Genomic DNA, 21,076 nt, shown 5'->3' on the forward strand with positions numbered 1-21,076 from the left:
TCCTGGGCTCTGGTGTCTCTTTATGGACGGGCTGCGCTGAACACCCCTCATTCCCCCCATGCATGTTATCGCCTCTAATGAAGCTCTCGGGGATGCGCTGAGGATGGATTGTGCCTGCATCCCTCTCTTTTCCCACGGGTACCAGGATCTGCTGGCCATTTGCATCCCAGGGTGCGGGGGTCCTCTCCTCCTTCCCCTCCCCAAAAGGCCCCGGCGGGGTTTGGCGCCTCGGGGCTGGTTTTTCCCAGGCTCTGGGTGGGAGCAGAGGCGACGGAGCGAGGTGAGAGCCGGTTGTTAGCAGGGTGCTGTTAACAGCCAGCGGGCAGGCGTGTGCGTGGGAAGGTTGGGGACTGCGGGGGGTTGAGCCCCTTCCCTCCCCGCTCTCCCTTTGCCCTCTCCGCTGCCGTTTTAGCAGACACCAAGGACCCACCTGCCAGTAACAAGCCCCAGATTTCATGGGCTGTGGCAATAGCATAAGATCTGCCCCCCCGCCCCCGAAACCAGCCCTGTTTGTACTGCACCGGTACCAGCTTTCGCCTGAGCCATCCTCTCCTCCCCCCGCCTTCCTCCATACCCAGCATTTTTTTCTTTTCGAGGTACACTTACTTACTTCACAGTTTCGCTTGAATCTCTCGGTTATCAGGGGTTGGCCTTGCTAAAAATACAGCCTAGCAGGAAGTTGGCATGTGCTAAAGCAACAACCCCCCTCCTCCCAACACCCGCACACCCTTCAGACAGCCCCGAAAATCAAAAGTCCCCTAAACTCTGCAGCCCTTGGTCTGCTGCAGACAGTGGGGGAGAGTGGGGAGTGGGGGGTGGCTCTGGCTCCTGCCTGATCTGGCCCCCCCAAAAAAAACCACAGGTACCCAAAAAGCTCCCTGGAGAAAGGGAAAGGTGGACAGCAATGCTGCCTTCACCCAGCACACATTGATTGGGGCCAGGAACTGCATGGTGGGTGTGGGATTTGGTGCCCGTTGGCCCCCCCGGCACAGGGTCAGCGAAGGGGAACTGCGTCAGGCGCAGGAAGCTGTGCCACCCGCCGCTCGCCCGCGTATTTTCCTGTTGCTCACGGGGCTGTGGTTTCAGCAGTGCGGGCGCTTCTCGGCAGCAGTGCTGTCACCCTTTCTGCAGGCTGGCCCTCCCTTGGCCCCCCTGGGCGGGATGGGGAGATGCAGCCAGGACAGGGCAGCACCCATCTCGCCCCAGGAAGAGGTGGGTGCAGGGGGCCTGTTTACTGCAAAACAGCCCAAATCTTGTGTTAAGCATCCACCAAGGCACTGGGGAGCCAGGGGCTGTGGCATAGGGCTGGAATGCTGCTGCAAAAAGCAGGAGCCCCTTAGCAGGCGTAAAGGCGGGGTGGGGGGTGCTGGGCATGGTGCAACACCTGGAGGGGGCTTCAAAATACAATAAAATACAGTAAAATAGAATAAAATCACCCCACCAAGCCTTCCGGAGTGGGTACAGGCAGCACACCAGCCCTCCAGTTTGTCCCACACCAGGCTCCCAGCCTCTCCCTCTTCCCTCCCTACTCGTGGGCTGAAAAGTAAATAAATACAGACATTAATAAACAAAAGGAAAACAAAAGCAAAGCCTGCTGCTCTCGCATACTTGGCGGGCTCATCAGGCCAGCCTGCTTTCATCGGCGCCCCAGCGCTGTTGTGGGACGTCCTGTTTACTCTCGCCAACTCGCAGCAGCTGATAAGGCGGCTGTACCTTTTGGAGGGTGCTGGTGTCTGGTGGTGGGGTGGGGACAAGCCTGGCTTGATGGGGACACTGCCATCATGTAGGGACCACTACTGTTGACACCATGATGCCCAAGGGATGCTCCAGCACCGTGCCCAGCCAAAGACTTTCCCGATCCCTGGGTGGTTGCAGCATTGAGGGCAGAGTAACATGCTGGTTTAGTCCTTTTTGTTGCTCCCCCCACCTCTTTTATTTTTTTTGTTTTAATTTGCATTTGGGTCACTCCCTGTCCTGGACTTTGTGTGAATCTCTGCGTTCCCAGCCTGGCTGCAGCACAGAAGCTTGGTGGCATGAGGACTTCTCCCTGAGCAGCTGTGTCTGTGCGGCGATGGGATGAACACCCATCCTGGCACCGACAGCGGCAAGAAATATTTGAGACTCGTGGTGGGAGGGGGTGTCGGGAGACAACGAAACTTGTGTGAATCAGCTCCAAGCGCCACTTCCAGCCGCTCTGGCCCAGCAAACTGGAATATTTGTGGGAAACAAACATAAAAGCAGCTGAATTGCAGGGCCTGAGTAACGCACACAACACTCCAGCTGCGGCTTTGGGAGTTGTCTGTCCCAACGCTGGGAAAGGAGAGTGCTGGGTCCCTGTGAGGGCATGGGCTGCACCCCACCACCTCTGTGCAGCTGGAGGCCATTAAATCCCTCACTAGCATCGTCTGTCTCGGAGTGAGGGGCTGCAAAGCCCTGTGGCAAATGGTGATGGCTGCAGGACGGCCGAGACACAGCGCCAGGGTGTGCAGGGCAGCCCCCCAAAAGCAGCTCCCAGCTATCACCCACATCCCCTTTATTTTTTCACCTTTCTCCTGTTTCCCACTCCTGCATCACTTGCAGGTAGTTAAAAGAAATACTCCCCCAGACCTCTACAGTTTATTTTTCTCTTCCTGACTTTTAAGATCAGCCTTGAATTGACCAAAACCAATTCCCTCCCCCTGGCCCACCCCAGGGCTCCCAGCACCCGCTGCTTTTGGTCTGCCTCAGCTGCCCAGCAGGGCCAGCTCTACTCCTATAGCCATTTGGCAAGCCAAGAGCTGCGGAGAAGATGAATTGAGCATCTTAAAAGCAGCTGGAAACACTTCCCACGGCACTGCCGGATGAGATCCGTGAAGCTGCAGCACCGCTGTATGGCCCCGCTCCCAACCCCTCCTTCCTCCTCCTCAGCAGCTGCGTCCCACTCCATCCCCCCCAAACCAGGGTGGCCTCACCGGGGGGGACGCTCTCAGGTTTGTGCCTGTCCCTGCTGAGGGCAGGAGACTGAAAGCACTGGTGATACCACACAGCAAAGCCGTGGCACCACAGTGTCAGGTGATGTTCTGACCATGTCTGCATCAGCCCAAGGAGCCCCCCCTTATTTAGGGGGACACAGGAGGGGCTCTTGTGTTAGGAAACCCCTTGGGGAGTAGGAGGACCATGCCGGCTCCCTGCCTAAGCAGCTCTCCACTGGCCCTGGAGCAGCAGCATTTGGAGCAGATCAAGAATGACCGAGTGATTTATGAGGTGCAAGCACGAGGTCCCGTGGTGCTCAGCTGGTGGGAAGAGGAAGCGGGTGGGAGGAGGGCTCCAGCACCAACATCTGCAACACCTCGCAGCGTGAAAGGACCTGTGCTTCCTCCCACTCCCCTCCACGGACCGGAGAGGGATGAAAAATCCCTGAGCAGGGATTTTTGCGGAGGTCATGGTGAGAAACACCGCCTGCTCCAGGCAAAGACCTTCCTGCCTGCAGCCAAGGCAAACCACGCTGTGGTCCCGTGTGCAGCAATAGAGACATCAGCCACAGAAGGAAAAGCCCGTCTGCTGCTGCCACCACCCATCCCTTCTCCATCATGCGGAACACAATGGCACAGCAGTGTGACCAGTTGCTCCATCATGATGGCTGGACCCGTGACCCAAGGTGGCCACAGCCAGGCCACCCTCCTTCCCTGCCCGGCCACCTGAGCCTGTGAAGGCTGCCGGCAAACGTGCCAGGTGGTCGTGTCCCTCTACACCGCGGTGCTGTGACCCACAGAGCTGGCCCAGGCAGGGCTGCAAACGTGGGGTGCGGAGGAGCCCTGCTGAGCCCGGGGGCTGCAGAGCGGCTGGACGGGCTCGGGCCAGCAGCAGCATCTCTCCCCTCGCCCCCCTTGTGGCTGCCTCTGCTTGCAAACCCTTCCAGCTGCCAAGAGCAGGACTTCAGCATCCCCATGCGGTCAGACAGCTCTGAGGCTCCCTGTTCAGGCTTTTCTTTCAAGCAGACACTCAGCTCTCTGTCCTGACTGCCCTCCCAGTGGAAGGAGAGGCCACGGCCTCCTGAAAGCAGAAGTGGTCCGGCAGAGTGGGACAGGGAGATGGGGTCATCCCCTGGGGACAAGGGCGCTTCAGAAGATGTTATCGGAGATAAGATGCAATATTTCAGCTGCCTTCCCCAGACACACTGGGAGGCAGAATCCAGACAAGACCCTACCAAAGGAGAGCTGTGACTCCAGCTGTCAGGAGCAGCCGATGGAAGAAGCTGGGCAGAGCCAGGCTTCAGCATCAGCAGCAGATGCTGCGTGCACAGCACCACCTTCAGCAGAAACCATTACCTGTAGCACAGGCCATTTCCCACCCCAAGAGGTGACAGGAGATGGGGGCATTTGATCAGTGACTGTGTCCCAGTAAGCACACCACAGCCACCAGCTCCGCCTGCCAGTTTTCCAGCCGCCAACCCACGGACAGCTCCTGGAGGCAACGCTCCTGTTTTAGCACAAATTGTTGGGAACAGCTATATTTGAAAGCATCTCCCTGGGGCATCCCGCCCTGCCTTATCTTCAAGGACAGAGATCTAACGGACCACTACTGAAGGCTGATCAGAAGGCAAGGTTTATTCAAACACCTACTTCACCCTCCCCTCTGTTTTTTCCCACCTCTGCATTGCTCAGGAGAGAGCGTGGCCCTGCTCTCACTGGGACAAGGAGTGCTGCAGCAGGGTGAGCAAAGCCTGTGGCTGCTGCAGACAGCTGGCTGGAAAACACTGGGAAGGGTGACCGGGCAGGTGGCCTTCGCATGTTCCCATCTCTGGTGGGACTCCATAAACATGGTAAAATATTTACGTGCTGACTCTAATGGGGGCTTTATTTTCCTTCACGCCATCAGATTCCCTTGACTGCTCCAAGCCCTTTGCACAAGAGAGCAGGTTCAATCATCTCAGATCAGGGATGAAGATGGAAAATGTGGGTTCCTCCTTTGGGGGGGGGGGGAGAGGGAAGGCAAACTGCCAATTATTAGTGAAGGGAGGAAAAACAGTGTCTGTTGAGATTCACAGCCATGAGGGTGAAAGGCAGCAAAATGCCCTCTGTGGTTTTGCACTGTACGGATGGGCAGGACTCCAGAGCAAGGGTGTAGCTTTCAGCCATACAAACACACACAGCACTTTTAAAAACTAAATACAGCATTAATAAAGACAGTTACATTATTGCTTAGACCACTTCGGCCTTCCAAGGGAACAGGACATAGCTGTGCACACACACTCCCACAAGGAGAAGGGCAGGATCAGTAGAACCAAGGAGGAGGGTGCTCAGGAGCCCAGCTCAGGTCACAGGGCTGCAGGATGCTGTCCCCTCTCAATGGCCTTCAGACTGGCTCTGCCACTTAGCAGTGCCATCCAGGACCATCAGCCTGGTCCTTGCAGCATCACTGGGTAGTTTGGGAGATTTCTGCCTTAACCTGCAGTCGGATCAAGAGGAGTCAGCACTGCTGGAGCTATCTGCTGCCACCAAACTCTGCCAAGGGCTTTTTCCATGCCCCTTCCCACCTCACAGTTGTTTCCTCTTCCCCAAGAAGACCCACGCTCCTGAACGAGGAGCTGCTCCACTCCCCCCAGCCCTTGTCCTAGGGGTCGAGTTCAGGCGTGGGGGCACCCAGCAGCAGGAGATGCTGTGTGGCTTTACTGCAGTTAGGTGGTGGGGAGTTTCCCAAAGACCCACAGACGGTAAGTGATGGGCTCAGGTCGGGGGTAAGAACAGCACAGAATGGAGGCTGGAGACCAGTCCCTCGGTTTGACTGGCAGGATCAGGCAGAAAACAGATCAAGAGAATTACAGGAAGGTAAAGGTTTTAGTTCACTGCTTGATAGAGATGTGGCAGAATGCGTGGGCCTGTGATCAGAGAACAGTACAAACAGTACAAACGAAGAAGTAAAAAGAAACCCACGATAGCCCGGGGCAGAGTCAAGAAAGATGAGCCCACACTGAGCTGCACCAGCTCCCTCAGCTCCCTGCGTGACGCTACCAAAGGCACGTATATATATTTCACTGTCTTCTGAAGAGGGATGCCTTTGCAGTGGCTGAGCTGGTGCTGTAACCCCCCCCCCCCCATACCATTTTACCACACTTCTTGTACTTCTGCTGGTGAAAATGAACCGCTTGCATTCGCTGCTGCTCCAGCATAAGGAAAGCAGCAGAGGGGGCTTGGAGGGGTACCCCACGCCATGGCACCATACGCAGGGTGAACGACTCTGCAGGTTGATGTACATGTCCCCCAACTGCTCCAGCATCTTCTGCAGCGGTGCCTGTAGCCCCCACAGGTCCCCGCTATGAGCAGCAGGCACCAGCCCGGCTCCATGCCCCCATCCAGGCTCCCCCACCAAACCTCGCCCTCCCAGGCCTCCAGCTGCAACCACACAGGAGGTGTAAAAGCCACATCGTTTCTAAAGCAGGATTAGTGCAACTTCCCCTGAAGGAAATGTCCGTATCGATCACTTTTCTTCAGAGGTTCTTTTGAAGCTCTCCAATTCAATTTTAACAGTCCAGTCTTCAAATTGGATTAGAAATCCCAAAGTTTATTATTTCTAACAGCAACCACATCAGGCCGAGACCTACAGGCAAAGGAAGAAAGCAGCCCTGCTAACACCTGTGCACACACTTCATCTCACATCACAGGACTGACACTAATAATTTGGTTTCTATAGTACAGGGCACTCGCATTCCCATTCCTTCCACCCTCTACTAGCTATTAGACTTTATGGCTCTATTACCCATACTCACTTCATGGATCTACCACAATATATGAAAGGTAACAAAAATTCACGCAGGTCTATGAACAAAGAAAAAAAAAAGAGAGAAAATAAGAATCAATAAATAGGAACAGTGGCTTTAAATCGTTTATTTTTAAAACATGAAACCCAAGCTGAATAGAAACCACAGAAATTACATTTAGGTTTTTTGTTTAGTATTTGCAAACCAAAAAGTTACAGTAAAAAATGGCTACATTACGATCAATAGAACTACAGAATTAAAAGTAAAGATACAAAAATGGGCTCAATCCTCTTTAACCCTCACAATTTAAAAACATTTTGGGTAAGTGCAGGAACACTTGAAAGAAACTAGCAGGTCCAAAGTTTTAAAAAAAATTATATATATTTATATATTATATATGTATATAAAGTGGTATGATATACAACCATTATGGTTAAGAAGAAAAAACAGAAAAGTTACAAAAAGGCCAGGTACATGTTCACCATTAGGTTTCTGTGCACAGTGTCCAAGAAAATAAACTTCCCTCTGAATGATGTGAACAAAACTCATGGGGCCTCCCGTTAACAAGGGACCTGAGGCACGCGACGTGACGGCTGGGCAGCTGGACCCAATGCAGAGGACAATGAAAGAAATGAAGCTTTTCTGGGACTTCAGTGGCCTCTGGGGCAGAGGCCACTGGAGAAGTCTTGGTGTGAAATTAGAGGAGGAACAGGAAGGAAGGAGTTGGGAATTGCATAGTGAGGAGCAATGTGGTATCAAATACGCAGAGCACCTAAGAGCTTCATGCTACAGTTATCCTCTTTAGGAAAGGAATATTTTGAACTTTCTGGTTGTACATCAATTTATGTTCCACTTTTTGTTCATGCATGCAGCCACAGGGGCTGGGTGAGCACCTGGGAGCTCCAGGCCACCAGTAACCCATCCCTTCTCTCCCAGCTGGGCAACACACTCACCATCACGGCTTGGCAGGAGATTCCACTCCCCCCCAAAAACACAGATCACTTGCTAGCCATCTAGGAACTGCTACCAAAAACATCCCACACTTCTGCTGGGCCTCCTGGAATGACTAGGGAAGCCATCCATAGCATGCACACAAATAATTTCTAGAAAAGGAGAGTAGGCTGTGACAAAAGAAGCCACCTGGTTAAGGGTACAGATTAAGTCTTGTCAGGTCTCTTCTCTCAAGGCATTACATCTACTCCCTGGTATCTCCCTGGAGGGCTTTTCCCCTCCCACCCAGAGATGTTCACTGAGTTACACTAACAGACTTGTTGAGTTGGGGAAGACCCTGGCTTCTCCTTGGTCCCCAGGTAGGAAGTACTTCAAAGACAGCTCCTCTCCCTAGCTAAAGGAAAACCCACCCACCTCATCTACTCCTGAATCAGGTGGGGTGGCTAGAATCAATCAGCCAAGACACCTCTCTCTTCTTCAAAGGGCTCAGCATGGTATTTCAGTTGCTGCTAGAAGGAAGAGAAGGCGGGACCAGAAGTGAAGCACGGGTTTATCCAGACAGGTACCTGTACTTTGCTCTTATCGGTATCCACTCACTCCTGTCTGCTATCACCCTGCAGCACCCAAAGCTCTCATGAGCAATGGCTGAGCAGCCCCCTGAGAAATGGTTTACTCTCAGAAAGGTCAAACTTTTCATGTATTTTCAGGGAACTGCTATGGAAATCTACCTTAGGATCATTTAAAACCCCATGCACTGTGTCCCCCTCAAACCACTCAAATGAACATCCTTGCATCTTGGCTGAGATGACTGTACACGGAAAATTAACACCTATCAAATGGAGAAAACTTAAAAAGGACAGGAGGGGAAGGGAGCACTCCATCCTTCACATTTGGATACATGGATGCACGCTAAAAATCTTAGCTTGAACCCTTTTATCAGCACATAAAATGAACTCAGTTTAATAATACATACAGGATACAAACACTACAGTTATATTCCCAAGACAGCACAAGAAATTCACAGCCAAGTCTTGATTCGATTTCCTTTACAATTACAATGCAGTCTTGAACACTGGACACAAGAGTCCAACATGCTATTTACATTTCACATTGTGGAGATGTTTGTGTGCTTGGAAGAGTTCTCAGTTCCAAAAGAAAGTGTCATTCACACATGATGATGCAGTGGAAATAAACCAAGCCAACCAGACAAGCCAATGACCACATTTGTGCTTCTGAAAAAGTAACATGAAGTGTCTTCACCGATGCAGTCACCTTCAACTGGACAAGCTGCCTTCTGTTTTGCAGTCAGTGAGGTGTCCAGAGGCCAAATCTCATCTCCCCTGAATTCTGGACCCTTTTGCTAGCAACCAGTTCCAATAAGGTCAGATGGGACACACCAAGTGATATGGCCTTGGCATTTTGTCACATTAAAAACAGAGACACACAAGGGAAGAGAGAGAAGTCTCTACAGCTTTACCTCCTACAGCTTGAAGAGTTTGGACTCCCTCAACCATGAATGCCATCTAGAACAGATGAGTCTTCGCCAGATAGCACCTGCTGTTCACCCGAGAGGGAGGCACAGAGTCTGGGAGATCTTGGCTTTTGAAAGTCCACTCCTCAGACAAAATGTGACCATATGGATGAGGCTGATTACGTCGCAGCCATAAGAATAGGCAAAGGCCATCTGTTCTTCAGCAGACCCGTTCAGACCAGCCTGCAGAAATGCCACGCTGTTGCTCAAGGTCACAGTAAAAAAAAAAAAAAAAAAAAAAAGTAGTAATAATAACAACAAACCAAAAGAAACCCATTTGTCTGTGTTTCCTATCCAGCGCTCTGCACAGCATGCAGCGGGGCAGCAGAGTTCCAGGATGCTTTACAAAAGTGCAATATCCATGTCAAGTAAAGGAAGTGCTGGCTGGACAAAGGTACACAGCTCACACTGCAGTCACGTTATGCTGGCCTCCAGAGAGCAAAATGTTATCTCCATGACATTCTTTCCAGTTACATTTTGAAGTCACAGAGCACATATCTCCACATCCGTGCCTTGCTGCAAACCCCAAACATTGTCAGAAGTTGTTCTGGGTGTTATGAGTGGCTACGCCAAACCTTGGAAGGAAGCAGGTCAAGGTGGCTGCTCCATGAGATGCTGCAAACAAAAAGGCATAGGCTCGCTCCCCTGTTATCCCTGCTGGCACGGACAATAACCCTGTGACATTTTAGATCCAACCCAAAGGGCAGTCACACGCATGTTTAGCATGCATTCTGTATACAGAAAAGTCAATATACAGAAGCACTTGCTTTCACAGGGTTCCCCACACCCGCCAGCCTTCAAAACACTTGCCTTCAATGAGTAGGACCAGGCCACAGATTTTAGGGCAGCTCCCCTAAAATTGATAGTGTAAGTAGCAATTCGAGCACATCCTTGCAAGGAGAGATGATGGCAGAACAACTCAGTCTTAGTAAGAATTATATGGCTCTTGCTTCTTTCTTCAGAGCGAGGGGAAGGTTCAGTGCCCCCCAGATAGCAGTTGCATGCTTTGGGCTCTGCAAGCTAACCATGCCACTTGCTTGCACACCCGGGTCTCCTGGTAGGCTTTAAGACAGGATGGAAAACCTGGTGCTCATGAGCCACAGTGTCCCTCCATACCACTTGTGACTACAGTTCCCTGCCCTTGTTATTTGATAACAGAGAGGTATGTTTCAGTGTGAAGCCCATCAAATGTGTCTGAAAGGGCATAATCAGTCCTGAGCAAGAAAATCCTGCTTCCAGAGATTTACGGTGAAGTGTGAAGTTTTCTCCAAAACCTTCTCTTCCTGTCTGCATGGTGGTGCCTCCTCCCCGTCTCCCTCACTCCTTTGAGTGGTAATAGCTGGCCTACAGCTTTTGCAGTCTATTAGTGGTTTCTATCTTAAGAGGAGTCTCAAAGCTTGCTCTTCCACAGAGCTGGTACCATTTTACAGCAGATACCATCATCCTAGTTAGCTACCTGCCAGGAGCAATTCCTATCTCACTGCAAGAAGGCAACTGACTTGAGTAAAGGCAGATTGGTAGATTCTGTGCCCTGTACAGCAAACGTGGGGTAAACAGACATTGAGTCTGAACATCACTGAGGTGAAGACTAACTGCCTCTGCCAATGGCTCAACTCCAGTTTGAGAGACGTTTCCCACTTTATTTACTCTGCCAGCTATTTAATATAATGCTCAGCAGCTACACTAAGATGCCCCTGCTCAGAGGTAAAAAGACAAAAAGGAACATCATAGTTACCCCACTGAAAGGGCAGTACTCGAGGGTACCTCCCAGGAGGCAGTCTCCTCTTCCAGCAGGAAGCCGTCAGTGCCCTTCAGAGCACTGCTCTTCAGTGGAAAGTACAGCACCAATGGAGGATGTTGCCCTCTGCAGGCACCCAGCTGCCCCTTTGCAAGCCTTGTTCTGCCTCATGTCTAGAAAAACCTCTTTACACATGCCTCAATATGGTCAGATAGTGGTTAGCAACATGCCTTGAAAAACAAAATGAAATAAAATAGTATAAAATAAAAACCTGTTCTGACAGTCACAATGTTCTCCAGATGTCATTTGGGTTTCTGATTCTCGAACACAGAAGAAGATACACTGACGATCTTGTGAGTTTGTTAGGACTGAGGCTTGGAAAAAAAAAACAAAAACAAACCAACTTCCTTCAATGCCAGTTCAGCAACCCTGTGCTGTAAATTATGATTTAAAAAAAAAAAAAAAAGAAAATAAAGAGTCCAGCAGAGTTCACAGGTCACTCCTGCAGGGAGAGCTTGCATTTGCTATAAATCCATTGGTGCTTCCAGTCTCTTGCTTTTGCAAGCTGACTGTCTCGTAAGATCTAGCATCAGAGAGCTGAAATGCTTTAGTGCAAAAATACCCCCCCCATAAAGTCTTACAAGTCTTTTCCTGGAAAAATTTGGCACCAAGTGGGTGGCTGGCTCCTGTTTGATCTGTGTGTCAGCCTTCTAAAGGCAGCACCCAGCACGCCATCTGCAAGTACCTGGGCTTCCCTGATGGAGCAGAGAGGTCAGGTTCAGAGCAATGGACAGGGTATTTGACTGGTGCTGGGACCCCCCTGCTCCTCCTTGAGAATTCACATGCTAGATATAGTGGGAAAGAAAAAGGCATTTTCTTAATGGAGTTTTTTTTAAAAAAAAGTTAACCAGGGTACTGGAATGGTTTGCTCTAGAAGAGCCCCAGGCTCTCAAATTACAGTGGATATCCAGTGACACCATGAGACAGGGGTTTCCCCTCCTCCTTCACACAGGGCACCAGACCAGAGGACTCCCAAAACGCTGTATTGTGCACTGACTCAGCTTTCCCTCGTTGTGCGCTAGTCACAGACATCAAGCCTCTGCTTCTTCAGTGTTTGACAGACTGCTGATCCCACTGCAGAAGTGAAGAAGATCTACCACCATCTTTCACTGAGTCCCTCTGGGGAACAGAAGGGGAAAAAAGGGGGCAGAAGATATTCACCAACTTTTTCTGATAAGCTACTCTGATAAAGTTGGCCCCAGGCAGGTGGACCCCATTTCTTGCCTGGGTGCTCTCAGTTGCTTGCCTGCACATGCTTGTTCTCTCTTGCACATCAGGTACAACAAGGTGAAGGCTTAAATTCAAAAGGGGCTTCCACTCCAGTGGGCAGGTACCAGGTTGGAGGGGTGGTCTGGCCTGGAGAAACAGAAGGAGCTGCACTGGATTTTGGGCAGAACAGCAGGATTGTTCTACGAGGACAGCACAGGGGCACAGCAGTTGGCACACTGTTTAGTCTGACTGCATGTGTGGGTTTTGTTTTTTTGCTTTTGCTTTTTCATTTTAATGCACACTGCCAGCATCTGGACGAGGTTGGTTGGTGGCGAGGTATTTGGCTCTCATGCTGGAGGTGTACTGGAGGAAGACAAGACAAAAAAACAAAACAAACAAAACAGAAAAGTCAGTCAGAATGACTAATGTAAACACGGAACCACAGATTATGACCACCTCCCAGCATAAAATGGTCTGTATTTACAGCAAGCATATCAAAGAGCTGCTGCTGGCTTGGTCTGACAAGGAAAGTTTCACAAGCCACTGCATAGTCAAGTCTGAGTAACATAATGTGAGCCTGCTGCAAGGATGCTGGCCACGTCAGTGCAGATGGGCTAATGATTTATCCAAGCTCTCTACAGAGAAGGAAATCCAATAGTCATTGAGTTGAAATATGCCATACTTCGCTTGGGAGAAGAGAGGGAAATGGAAAATATGCAGATGTAAAAACCCACCTCACACCTTCATCTTAGTCATGTTGTTGCTTTCAACTGTGCCAGAAAAGGAGGTTGAAAAGAATATGGGTGTACACTGCATTTTTGCATTGCATTTTATGGCAATGAGGGCATCAGAAGACTGCATGCATCACAGATGGGCAGTTTGAAAGAAAAGTCTGGAAGAATGAATCTCTGAACAATTTATGCCCAAGAAAGAAGAGACCCTGTCAGGCTGGAAACAGGCTGCCATCAAACAAGATGATATTAGCTAACATGTATCAGATGGGTAATAATCCACTGTGGCTTGGGATCCAACCTGCATACCATGCAGCAGTAGACAAGACTCCAGCTTGGAGGTGAGAAGAGAAAGTCAGAAAGATGAGATGTCGTTTTGGTTGGGGTGTGTGTGTGTGTGTTTTTTTTTTTTCTTATTTTCTTTTTTATTCTAAGCAAGGTAATCCAAAACAGCTCCCAGAAGCTACTGAGGTAACATATGCCATTCAGCTTTGAATAACGAGCTGAAAAGCATGTAAATAACACCCAGCAGTAAGAACAAAAGACTTTGCCTCTTTATGCCAATGTGTTCAATGCCTTCATCATGACCACATTACTGCTTCTGGGATTCTGCTACCATGATACTAACAACCAAGCAATGAGGACAGACATTTTATTCCTCTTTTTATACTAGCTGGAGCTTGAATAATTCTATAATACCCACATCTTACTTCCCAAGAGTGCTCTTCAGCTTACTGACTTTTTATCACCTTTAAAACTGAACCACATAAAATAGCTGGTTAAGCTGGCAAAGAGACAACTGAAAGGCAGTTCCACACCAGGAGGTATGATTTATCTTGCCCACTGGGAAAGAACATTATGAGGCTTCTTTAGGCTCTCAAAAGCTCAGCTGTCCAAAGGGGTTTTCAGAGAATTAACAGTATTTTATCAGTTTTCCTTCAAAGACTGACCCAGGCTAAACCTCTGCACAATAGAAGAGAGAATTTGCTCCTTTGGCAGAGCGGACCCCATTGGCACAGGATGAAGACACCTGTGGCTTATTTGCACACTCATCTTTTAGTGTCTTCCATAATTGGAAAACTTTCTGCAGAACATGGATCTTAATATAAAACTCTGTCCCAGAAATGGCATCTATATTTAGAAGACAAAGGGTACATCTGTTCTTTCTCTTTTTAAGATGCATTTTTTGTCAGTGAGAAGGAAAAAGGTAGAAAATACCAAGCTGAGCCAGTTTAAGGACTATATTCTATAGAGTTTATTAGATACGATTACTGTTTCAGAAATAAAGTTTAGGGCATTATTAAAACTAACCCAACAGGCTCAGAGAGGCTTAGAAGGCAAAGAATTTTCTCATAGAGTAAGTAGGGCATGTTTCAGGTAAGTGCAATGCTGAAATTACCAGCCAAACATCATGTTAAGAAGAGGGTCTTCGAAGGAAAAATGCATTTGATTGGTCATTTTTCATTTGTATTCTGTATGGTGACATCTGACAGGAGATGAGTGTGAACAGAGAACTTCCAGGTGCTAAGGTTTTGTAAGAAGTATTTAGAAAAAAAATCTCAGATCATGGAAGGTTATTGTGCATCTTCCTGGACAAGTCATATAGGTTCAGCACACAACATGCAACATCAACTTTCTTTAGAGCATTAAAAAATCAAGAAGGGCCACTTGACGAACTGCATTTGAAGGATGTACAAAGTACACCCATCAGGGAGGGAGAAGTCAAAAAGAATTCACTCCTTGCTCCACCAAGAAAACACCCCACAGTTGTTTAAGTGTCACTAAAACAAAGTAATCAGGAACACGAGATTTGGACAGTCAAGCAGAGGGCATTTTACATTCAAACCTACCTGCAATCCACCACAAGGAACAAATCAAGACTCAGAGTAGTCAGAGTTAGGGCTGATGTTCTCTCCTTAACTCAGGATTTTTGTGCCTTTGTACCTTTTCCCATTACAGTTTGAACCAGTTACTCCTTCTGTTAAACTGTATTTTTAATGACCATGATAAGTATGATTGAAACCTGGAAGTAGAGAGCTAGCACTCCACTGCACACCTCTGATAACCAGCACAGCTCTATCGGCGTGCACTGGATCTTCAGCCACTGCATGTACACTCCGTGTACGAATGCTTTGCTCCACATGCTGTTGACAGTAGTCCCTCATCCAAGTCCTTCAGTGCATCCTCTGCTAAGATGCTGTGGAATACACAGATCCAAACATCTGGACAGGCCAGCAGATGAAGATGTATCAGCAGACACTTGCCAGTCACAAGGATATGAAACCAAACTATATTTTCCATAGTTAAAATAACTAAGTCTTTAGCTCCTTTAAAAAGTAATTCCAAAGACTTAGAGCCTGAGCACAATTCAGAGCTAAGGAGGTCTTGGACTCTGCTCTGAGGTAACCTGGATTCAGTGCCTGACACAGCTATAAGGTATACAGTTGCATTTAGTTTCCTTTAAAGAGGAGCTTTCATAGAAGGTTAAAGAACATGCACATTCTTCCAGTACTCTCGCTGGAAGTACCCATGTGCCTATACACCCTCATTTACCCTTTCAAAAACAGCACGGAGGACAAGTTTCAACCCATACCTTCACTGTTGACTACCGTAAAAAGAATACCTAAAAGACTTCTTATTACCGTTTCTCCTGGTGGCTTGTGCTATTCAATATAGCACACCTCTCAGTCACTTACCAGTCAGCTAGGACAAACACGGCTGATTGCACACAAGTTTATTTTTTTATTTCTCCAAAGGAAAAAAAAAAACAACACCCTCTTTCACATTCAGCCTTGCTGAGGGTATAAACTTTCATAGGTATGGTTTGCCAGCACATACTAGTTAGGTGCTTAACGTGTATAGCCTGTGTACAAAGGAATCACTGGTGGCAAAAAAAAAATAAAAATGGGAATAATCAGTTAATTTTAGAGACCATAAATTCTACCAACTCCTGTGAACTGTGCAGACCATGAGTACCTCACAGCTACCTGAGCTATGCTGGAAGATCACTTACCATATGAAACCATGACTCCAGGTATAAACCATTTACTATTTGTGGTTAAAAAACCACATGTATCTCTCTTCAGCTACCCTGACTTTGATTTCCTGAGTTATTCAGGTAATCCAATAAAGACCAAAACTTCTGGATTCAAGTTCTTAAAGGTTGACCCACCTCTCAAATAACTAGAGCACAGTAAACACACAGGGTTTGGTATCATTATGTATGGGAGGTACAAGATGCAGGGAAACGGCCAATTCCAGCCAGTGGGTTCTGAATTCAAAGGGACTTAAGTTTTCTCAAGTCAAAAGAACAGAGCTTCTGTTCATTTTGTTTGTTTTTAAAGTCTTTGAAAGAATGCAATGCCTTTTTCTTAGCCCTGCAGAGAGCCACATTAAACTCTGGGTGTGACCTTAGGTAAACAGAAGACAGTGCAGATTGAGATCAGGTGATGTTTCAGCCCAGAGGAGATTTCAAGTCCAGAATGAAGACACTAGAATTTCCGCCCCCACAGGCAATATTTTATTTCATGGAGTAGACCCATCTAACATTGCTACAATACCACCTGCAGGAACCAAAAAGCAGAAAAACCACCATAAGCTGACACCCCAGAGCAGTCTTTGCAAGACATAAGACAGAAGAAAGTTGTGACCCTTTCAAGGGTGCTAGGACCATGCTTCAAGACAAGTCTGTTGGCATTCATGCACCATGGCAGAGGGCATCAAGACACCCGGTTCAGACAGCACCCTTCGCAGCATGTCACACGGCAGGCAGACACATGGCAAGAGGCAGCAAGAATGCAGACCAAGCAGCAACATGACAGAAAGGAATCCAATGCAAGGCTGACAAAAGTCTCAACAAGAACAGCAAAAAAGAAGGAACAGCAGCTTTATGAACATGTATTTCTGGGAACAGAATGTAAGAGAAGGGTCATTGATTGCATGAGCCAAAAGCAACAGGCCTCTGTTCCAACGGAACCAACACCTTCCAGTTACTGTGCGACTGCAGTTCCCTTGAAGGAGCACTGTCCTCCATACCAGATGAGTTGCCTGGTAGCTCTCATTATACCCTATATTCAACCAAGCTAAAAAACTACAAGGCCTAATGCAGACCACCTACTCTTTCTGTAGGCCCATGGCTTTGTCACGGACCACTGCAAGGAAAGAAACACTGGCTATCTCGGAGAACATCAGCAACCACAGCCCATTAGGAATTCAGACAGTGAACTGGTGCTAGGAGGGCCCTGTTCACAGAGCCTGTGGGACATGGATGGGATGATTTGGACACACAGAACAAACAAAACAGTAAAAGGTTTTGAAATAGAATGAAACAGATCTTAGTGCTTATGTCTGGACCCTTAGGGATTTTTTTTTTTCTTAAACTTGCTCCTTTCTGACTTTAAATGCAAGGATAAAAGGAGAAGCTGCACACAGATCTAACGGGCAATGAAGTAACTCTTCAGGACAGGCCACCATTACCAGCTAGGATCTTTCAAGAAATTAAAAATCCTACTGAGGAGCTTAAAGCTTGTGGCAGGTAAGTACCAGTGGTTTTGGGCACATGCTGTTATGACCAGCCAAGACAAAAAGAACAGCTCAAGGGAAGCCGAAAGCTGAATTAAGACAACCAGTCCCAACTGAAAAGCTGATAGATTGGTTCTCTTTACTTCTAGAAAATGGCTTCTTGTGATGGGAGAACTTGTATCCTGTGTTTGGAGGGCAAGGTTAGTTCTACATTTGAGCAGCACTCAGTACTAAGTGTTCAAGCTGTTCTCAAGTGTGGACTCTTGAGTTGAAGCTGCTGTGAGTTAGCCTTTGTGAGGCATGGGCGACTATAACCCTCACAATGTGCACCAGAAGCCTTTGCAAGGTTGATACTGCTCCTTGAGTCTGCACCAGAGCAAAACTGATTTTAATTTTAACCCTTGGCAGGAGGGAATGGGGTGGGAGGTGCAGAGGGAAGGAATGTGAAGAAATAAAAGGCACTGGCCTGGGATAAACAGTGCAGGGATGAAGGGAGTGGTTGGGAGCGGAGAAGGGGTTGAGCAAGAAGGACCTTTTTTCCAGTACCTGTTCCATTTGCGGGCGCTGTTACCAGTATGTCCGTGCACTGTCCGAGGGCTTAAGCTGCCAGCTCATATGGCTGCTACTGTCCATGGCAGCCAAATACAACTGTGATGACGCAAGAAAGAGAGAAAAAGAGAGTGCAGCCTCAACGTGCATGAAAAACACAGTGCAAGCAAGTGAAACGCTGTGGTGTGTGTCAGCGACAAGGTGGGCTCTACAACCCTAAGGGAATAGCCCTGTGGCAAGAAGGAGAAAACAGAAGGAATGAGAGAAGGGAAAAAAACAAACAAACAAACAAAAAAGCCAGGAAAAGTAACGGACAAACAATGCAGTAGGATCATCACATCTTAGTTTTCACCATCTGTTCACAGAAAGCTAAATGGAATATACCCGCTCTGTCCACCCACTGGACATAACCTATTTGGGTGGTTAACCCCCTCTCCTCCCTCCCAAAAAGAGGCAGGGACATGTACATTGGTATTCCCTTTTCATCTCTCCCCTCCCACAGGTGATTTGCTACAAAAAGTTACAATTTATTCTGCCTCAGTATGGTCTCAGCCACCTGCTATGTAGAGCTGCAAATACAAAAAATCCCAGAAAAGCCCTCTTCCTTGCTGCTTGCCAAGATGAGAGTCGACAGTATTTTTCTTCTCTCCACTGCGCATCTACTACATCCCTCCAGAAAATACATTTATCCTATAGCCTGTTCCTTGCCTTGTCTAGGGAGAAGATCCCTTTATCTATAGGTGCAGCACTGCACTCTCCTCCTCCCCCAGCTCCTGCGCTTCCCTATAGCCCGTATCAACAGCTGCCAAGCCCAGTTACTCTGAAAAAAAAAAAAAAAAAGAAAAAAAAAAAAGAAAATCTCATCTTTATCTACTCTCAGAAACCAGCCTAAGGCACCGGGAGTCAGATTCCCCCTCAGGGTATTAATGCAAACAGCTACTGAAGAACCAGGGAACTTCTGGCGTAACTAAAGCCCCTGTGGAAAGGAGTGCGCTTTCTCTGAAGCAGAAGAGCTGTTGAGGACGGGGAAGCAGGACCTTGGTCTACAGACACTGAACAAACATATGCCTTGGCAATACCAGAGGGACAGTGCTCTTCCTGCAACACGAAACACCAGCGGTAAAGCATTTGCCACACTGTACTGTGTGCGGCACATCAGCTCTTCTTCTGAGGACCATCTTGTTGCTGAGAGCAGATAATGCTACCAGAGCTTGCGATTGGAGTACCACCAGGAATCAGGAAAAATTCTTTGTGAAGGTTGAAAGAGGTCTGGCCAAGTACAAAGACAAGGATCAACTCTCCACTTTTCCACTTTCTCTACAGCAAGATGAACTGGTCCTTTTGAAGTGAAAACATGAATGTGATGTCCTCTTTTCCACCACAATTCCTACTCCTTCATCCTCCAACCTTCTCTTCCTCCCCTTCCCATGAATTTGAACCATGCACCACAGAGTGTATTTTCTTTACCTATACCTGAAGACTGGTTGATTATTAAGCATGCTACTACTCATCCTCTGTAATCACACCGCCAAGTCAGTGAGTACTACGATGTCATGTTCTTCAAGTTCTGGTGCAAGCAAGGCTTACAGGATCCAGTGAAGGAGGGCAAGATTCATCTAGTTCTTACACAGACATGAAGGCAAGCCCATGTTTAATCCAGCATACAGAAATGGCTATCAGGCCACTCCAAATACCAAAACCTTCCATGAAAGTTTTTTCTTTTCCTCCATAGGAAATTAAATACAAAAATAGATTCTAAAAAAAGTAAAACAGTTGTGAAAGAAAGATTTAAAAAAAATCTCAACAAAAAAATAATACAGGTTTCATCCTACCATCTCTTTAGGGCAGATTAAGGAGAGAGGTTCAGCAATAACTCTGAATTTACTGTTTTAACAAGTTTAAAAAGAAACTTGAGGAACCAATGCCACAGATAGCAAGTACGCTGCATGCAAGTGAATCATCCTGCTGAAGTCACCCACCAAGATAATCATGCATTTCAGTGGTGCCAGGACTGGGCCCATAGGATTACCAGTGTTAACAGATTAAGTTTTATTCTTTTTATGTGCGATGTCCAAAGTAGCATAACAGGGTTTTATTCTCCATGGCACATGAGACATGGCTTGTCTATTCAAATTGCTGCCATTTATGGGCCAGATCCTGTGTTTGGCTTCACAATCAGCTCCCTTGAGAGTATACAGGAGTGGTAAACATGTATTCCCCAAAGTTGCTGAAGCAGAGAGGAGCAGTAAAGAGAGACTTACTGAGGGAGGTGGGGACTCCCGGCCAATGAGCGGGGTATTCTCGCAACGGGGGTTCTGGAAATTTGCATTCTGGCTCCTAGGAAAGGAAGACACACATGGTAACAGGGGGTATGTGCCATGCTTCTCTGGGGAAGGTCTCTGATGATGACATGGGACAGAGCATATGCACCCCCAGAACTACTGTATCAGGTCAGTCTCCCTCAAAGCTTTTCTTACAGGCCAGATGGATCCCCTTTTTCAGACACGGGCACAAAACTAGCATTATTTTGCTCAGATTAAGCACTGTCTTTACACTCTTACTCAGAAAGGCCCACACTGATTCATGTCAAGTGATTTAAAAATAGGTCTGTGTGAAAATCTGCCTCCCTGCAGCGTCAGAACTGCCAAGCTGCAGAAGTGGAGATAAAATGAGGACAAAGTTTAAGGGTAAGAACAAAATGATGTGCCAGCCTAAAAAGATGGGCCCTGAAGGTAGCTCAAGTGTGATTGGGGTTAGGCAGTTCTGGAGAACGCTCTGAAGATCCCACCTGGACTAGGTAGCTCTGGACTGCAACAGATGTCAGAGCTGACTGCAAACACTGCGGAAGGGCAGAGCCTGCAGGTTTTGTCTTGGCTCTCAGTCTCATAGAAGGCTTAAAATCTGCTGGTAAGACTGCTCTGTCTGGAAAATTAAGTCTTCTGGTGATGAGAATCATTGTGTAATAAAGGAGCCCAGACAATACTTTCCTACTTCTTTTCTCTAGACAGATTTCTAAATCCTGCAGGACAATGCTGTTCACATTTTGGAGC

At 47.8% G+C, this 21,076-nt stretch overlaps 1 protein-coding gene across 4 annotated transcripts in view; it reads right to left on the reverse strand.

Moving 5' to 3' along the window:
- Positions 1–6,847: 6,847 nt before the first annotated feature.
- Positions 6,848–21,076, reverse strand: part of TTYH3 (tweety family member 3) — an 80,197-nt gene continuing 65,968 nt past the window's right edge. The window contains exons 13-16 of one of the 4 annotated variants that reach the window (XR_015698989.1): positions 20,288–20,363; positions 18,024–18,125; positions 12,263–12,588; positions 6,848–12,135 (exon numbers count right to left, since the gene is read on the reverse strand). Coding sequence is in view for 2 of the 4 variants with exons in the window: in XM_087733187.1 (XP_087589313.1) it covers positions 18,045–18,125; positions 20,288–20,363 (157 nt within the window). In the remaining 2 variants the exon portion in view is untranslated. Of the gene's footprint in view, positions 12,589–18,023; positions 18,126–20,287; positions 20,364–21,076 lie in introns of all 4 variants that reach the window. The other 3 variants (XR_015698988.1, XM_087733187.1, XM_009467921.2) reach the window with 3 other exon arrangements.

This window comes from Nipponia nippon, unplaced genomic scaffold (assembly GCF_047370975.1).
Source record: "Nipponia nippon isolate SJK-2023a ecotype South Korea unplaced genomic scaffold, ASM4737097v1 scaffold_5, whole genome shotgun sequence".
Classification (NCBI taxonomy): Eukaryota; Metazoa; Chordata; class Aves; order Pelecaniformes; family Threskiornithidae; genus Nipponia; species Nipponia nippon.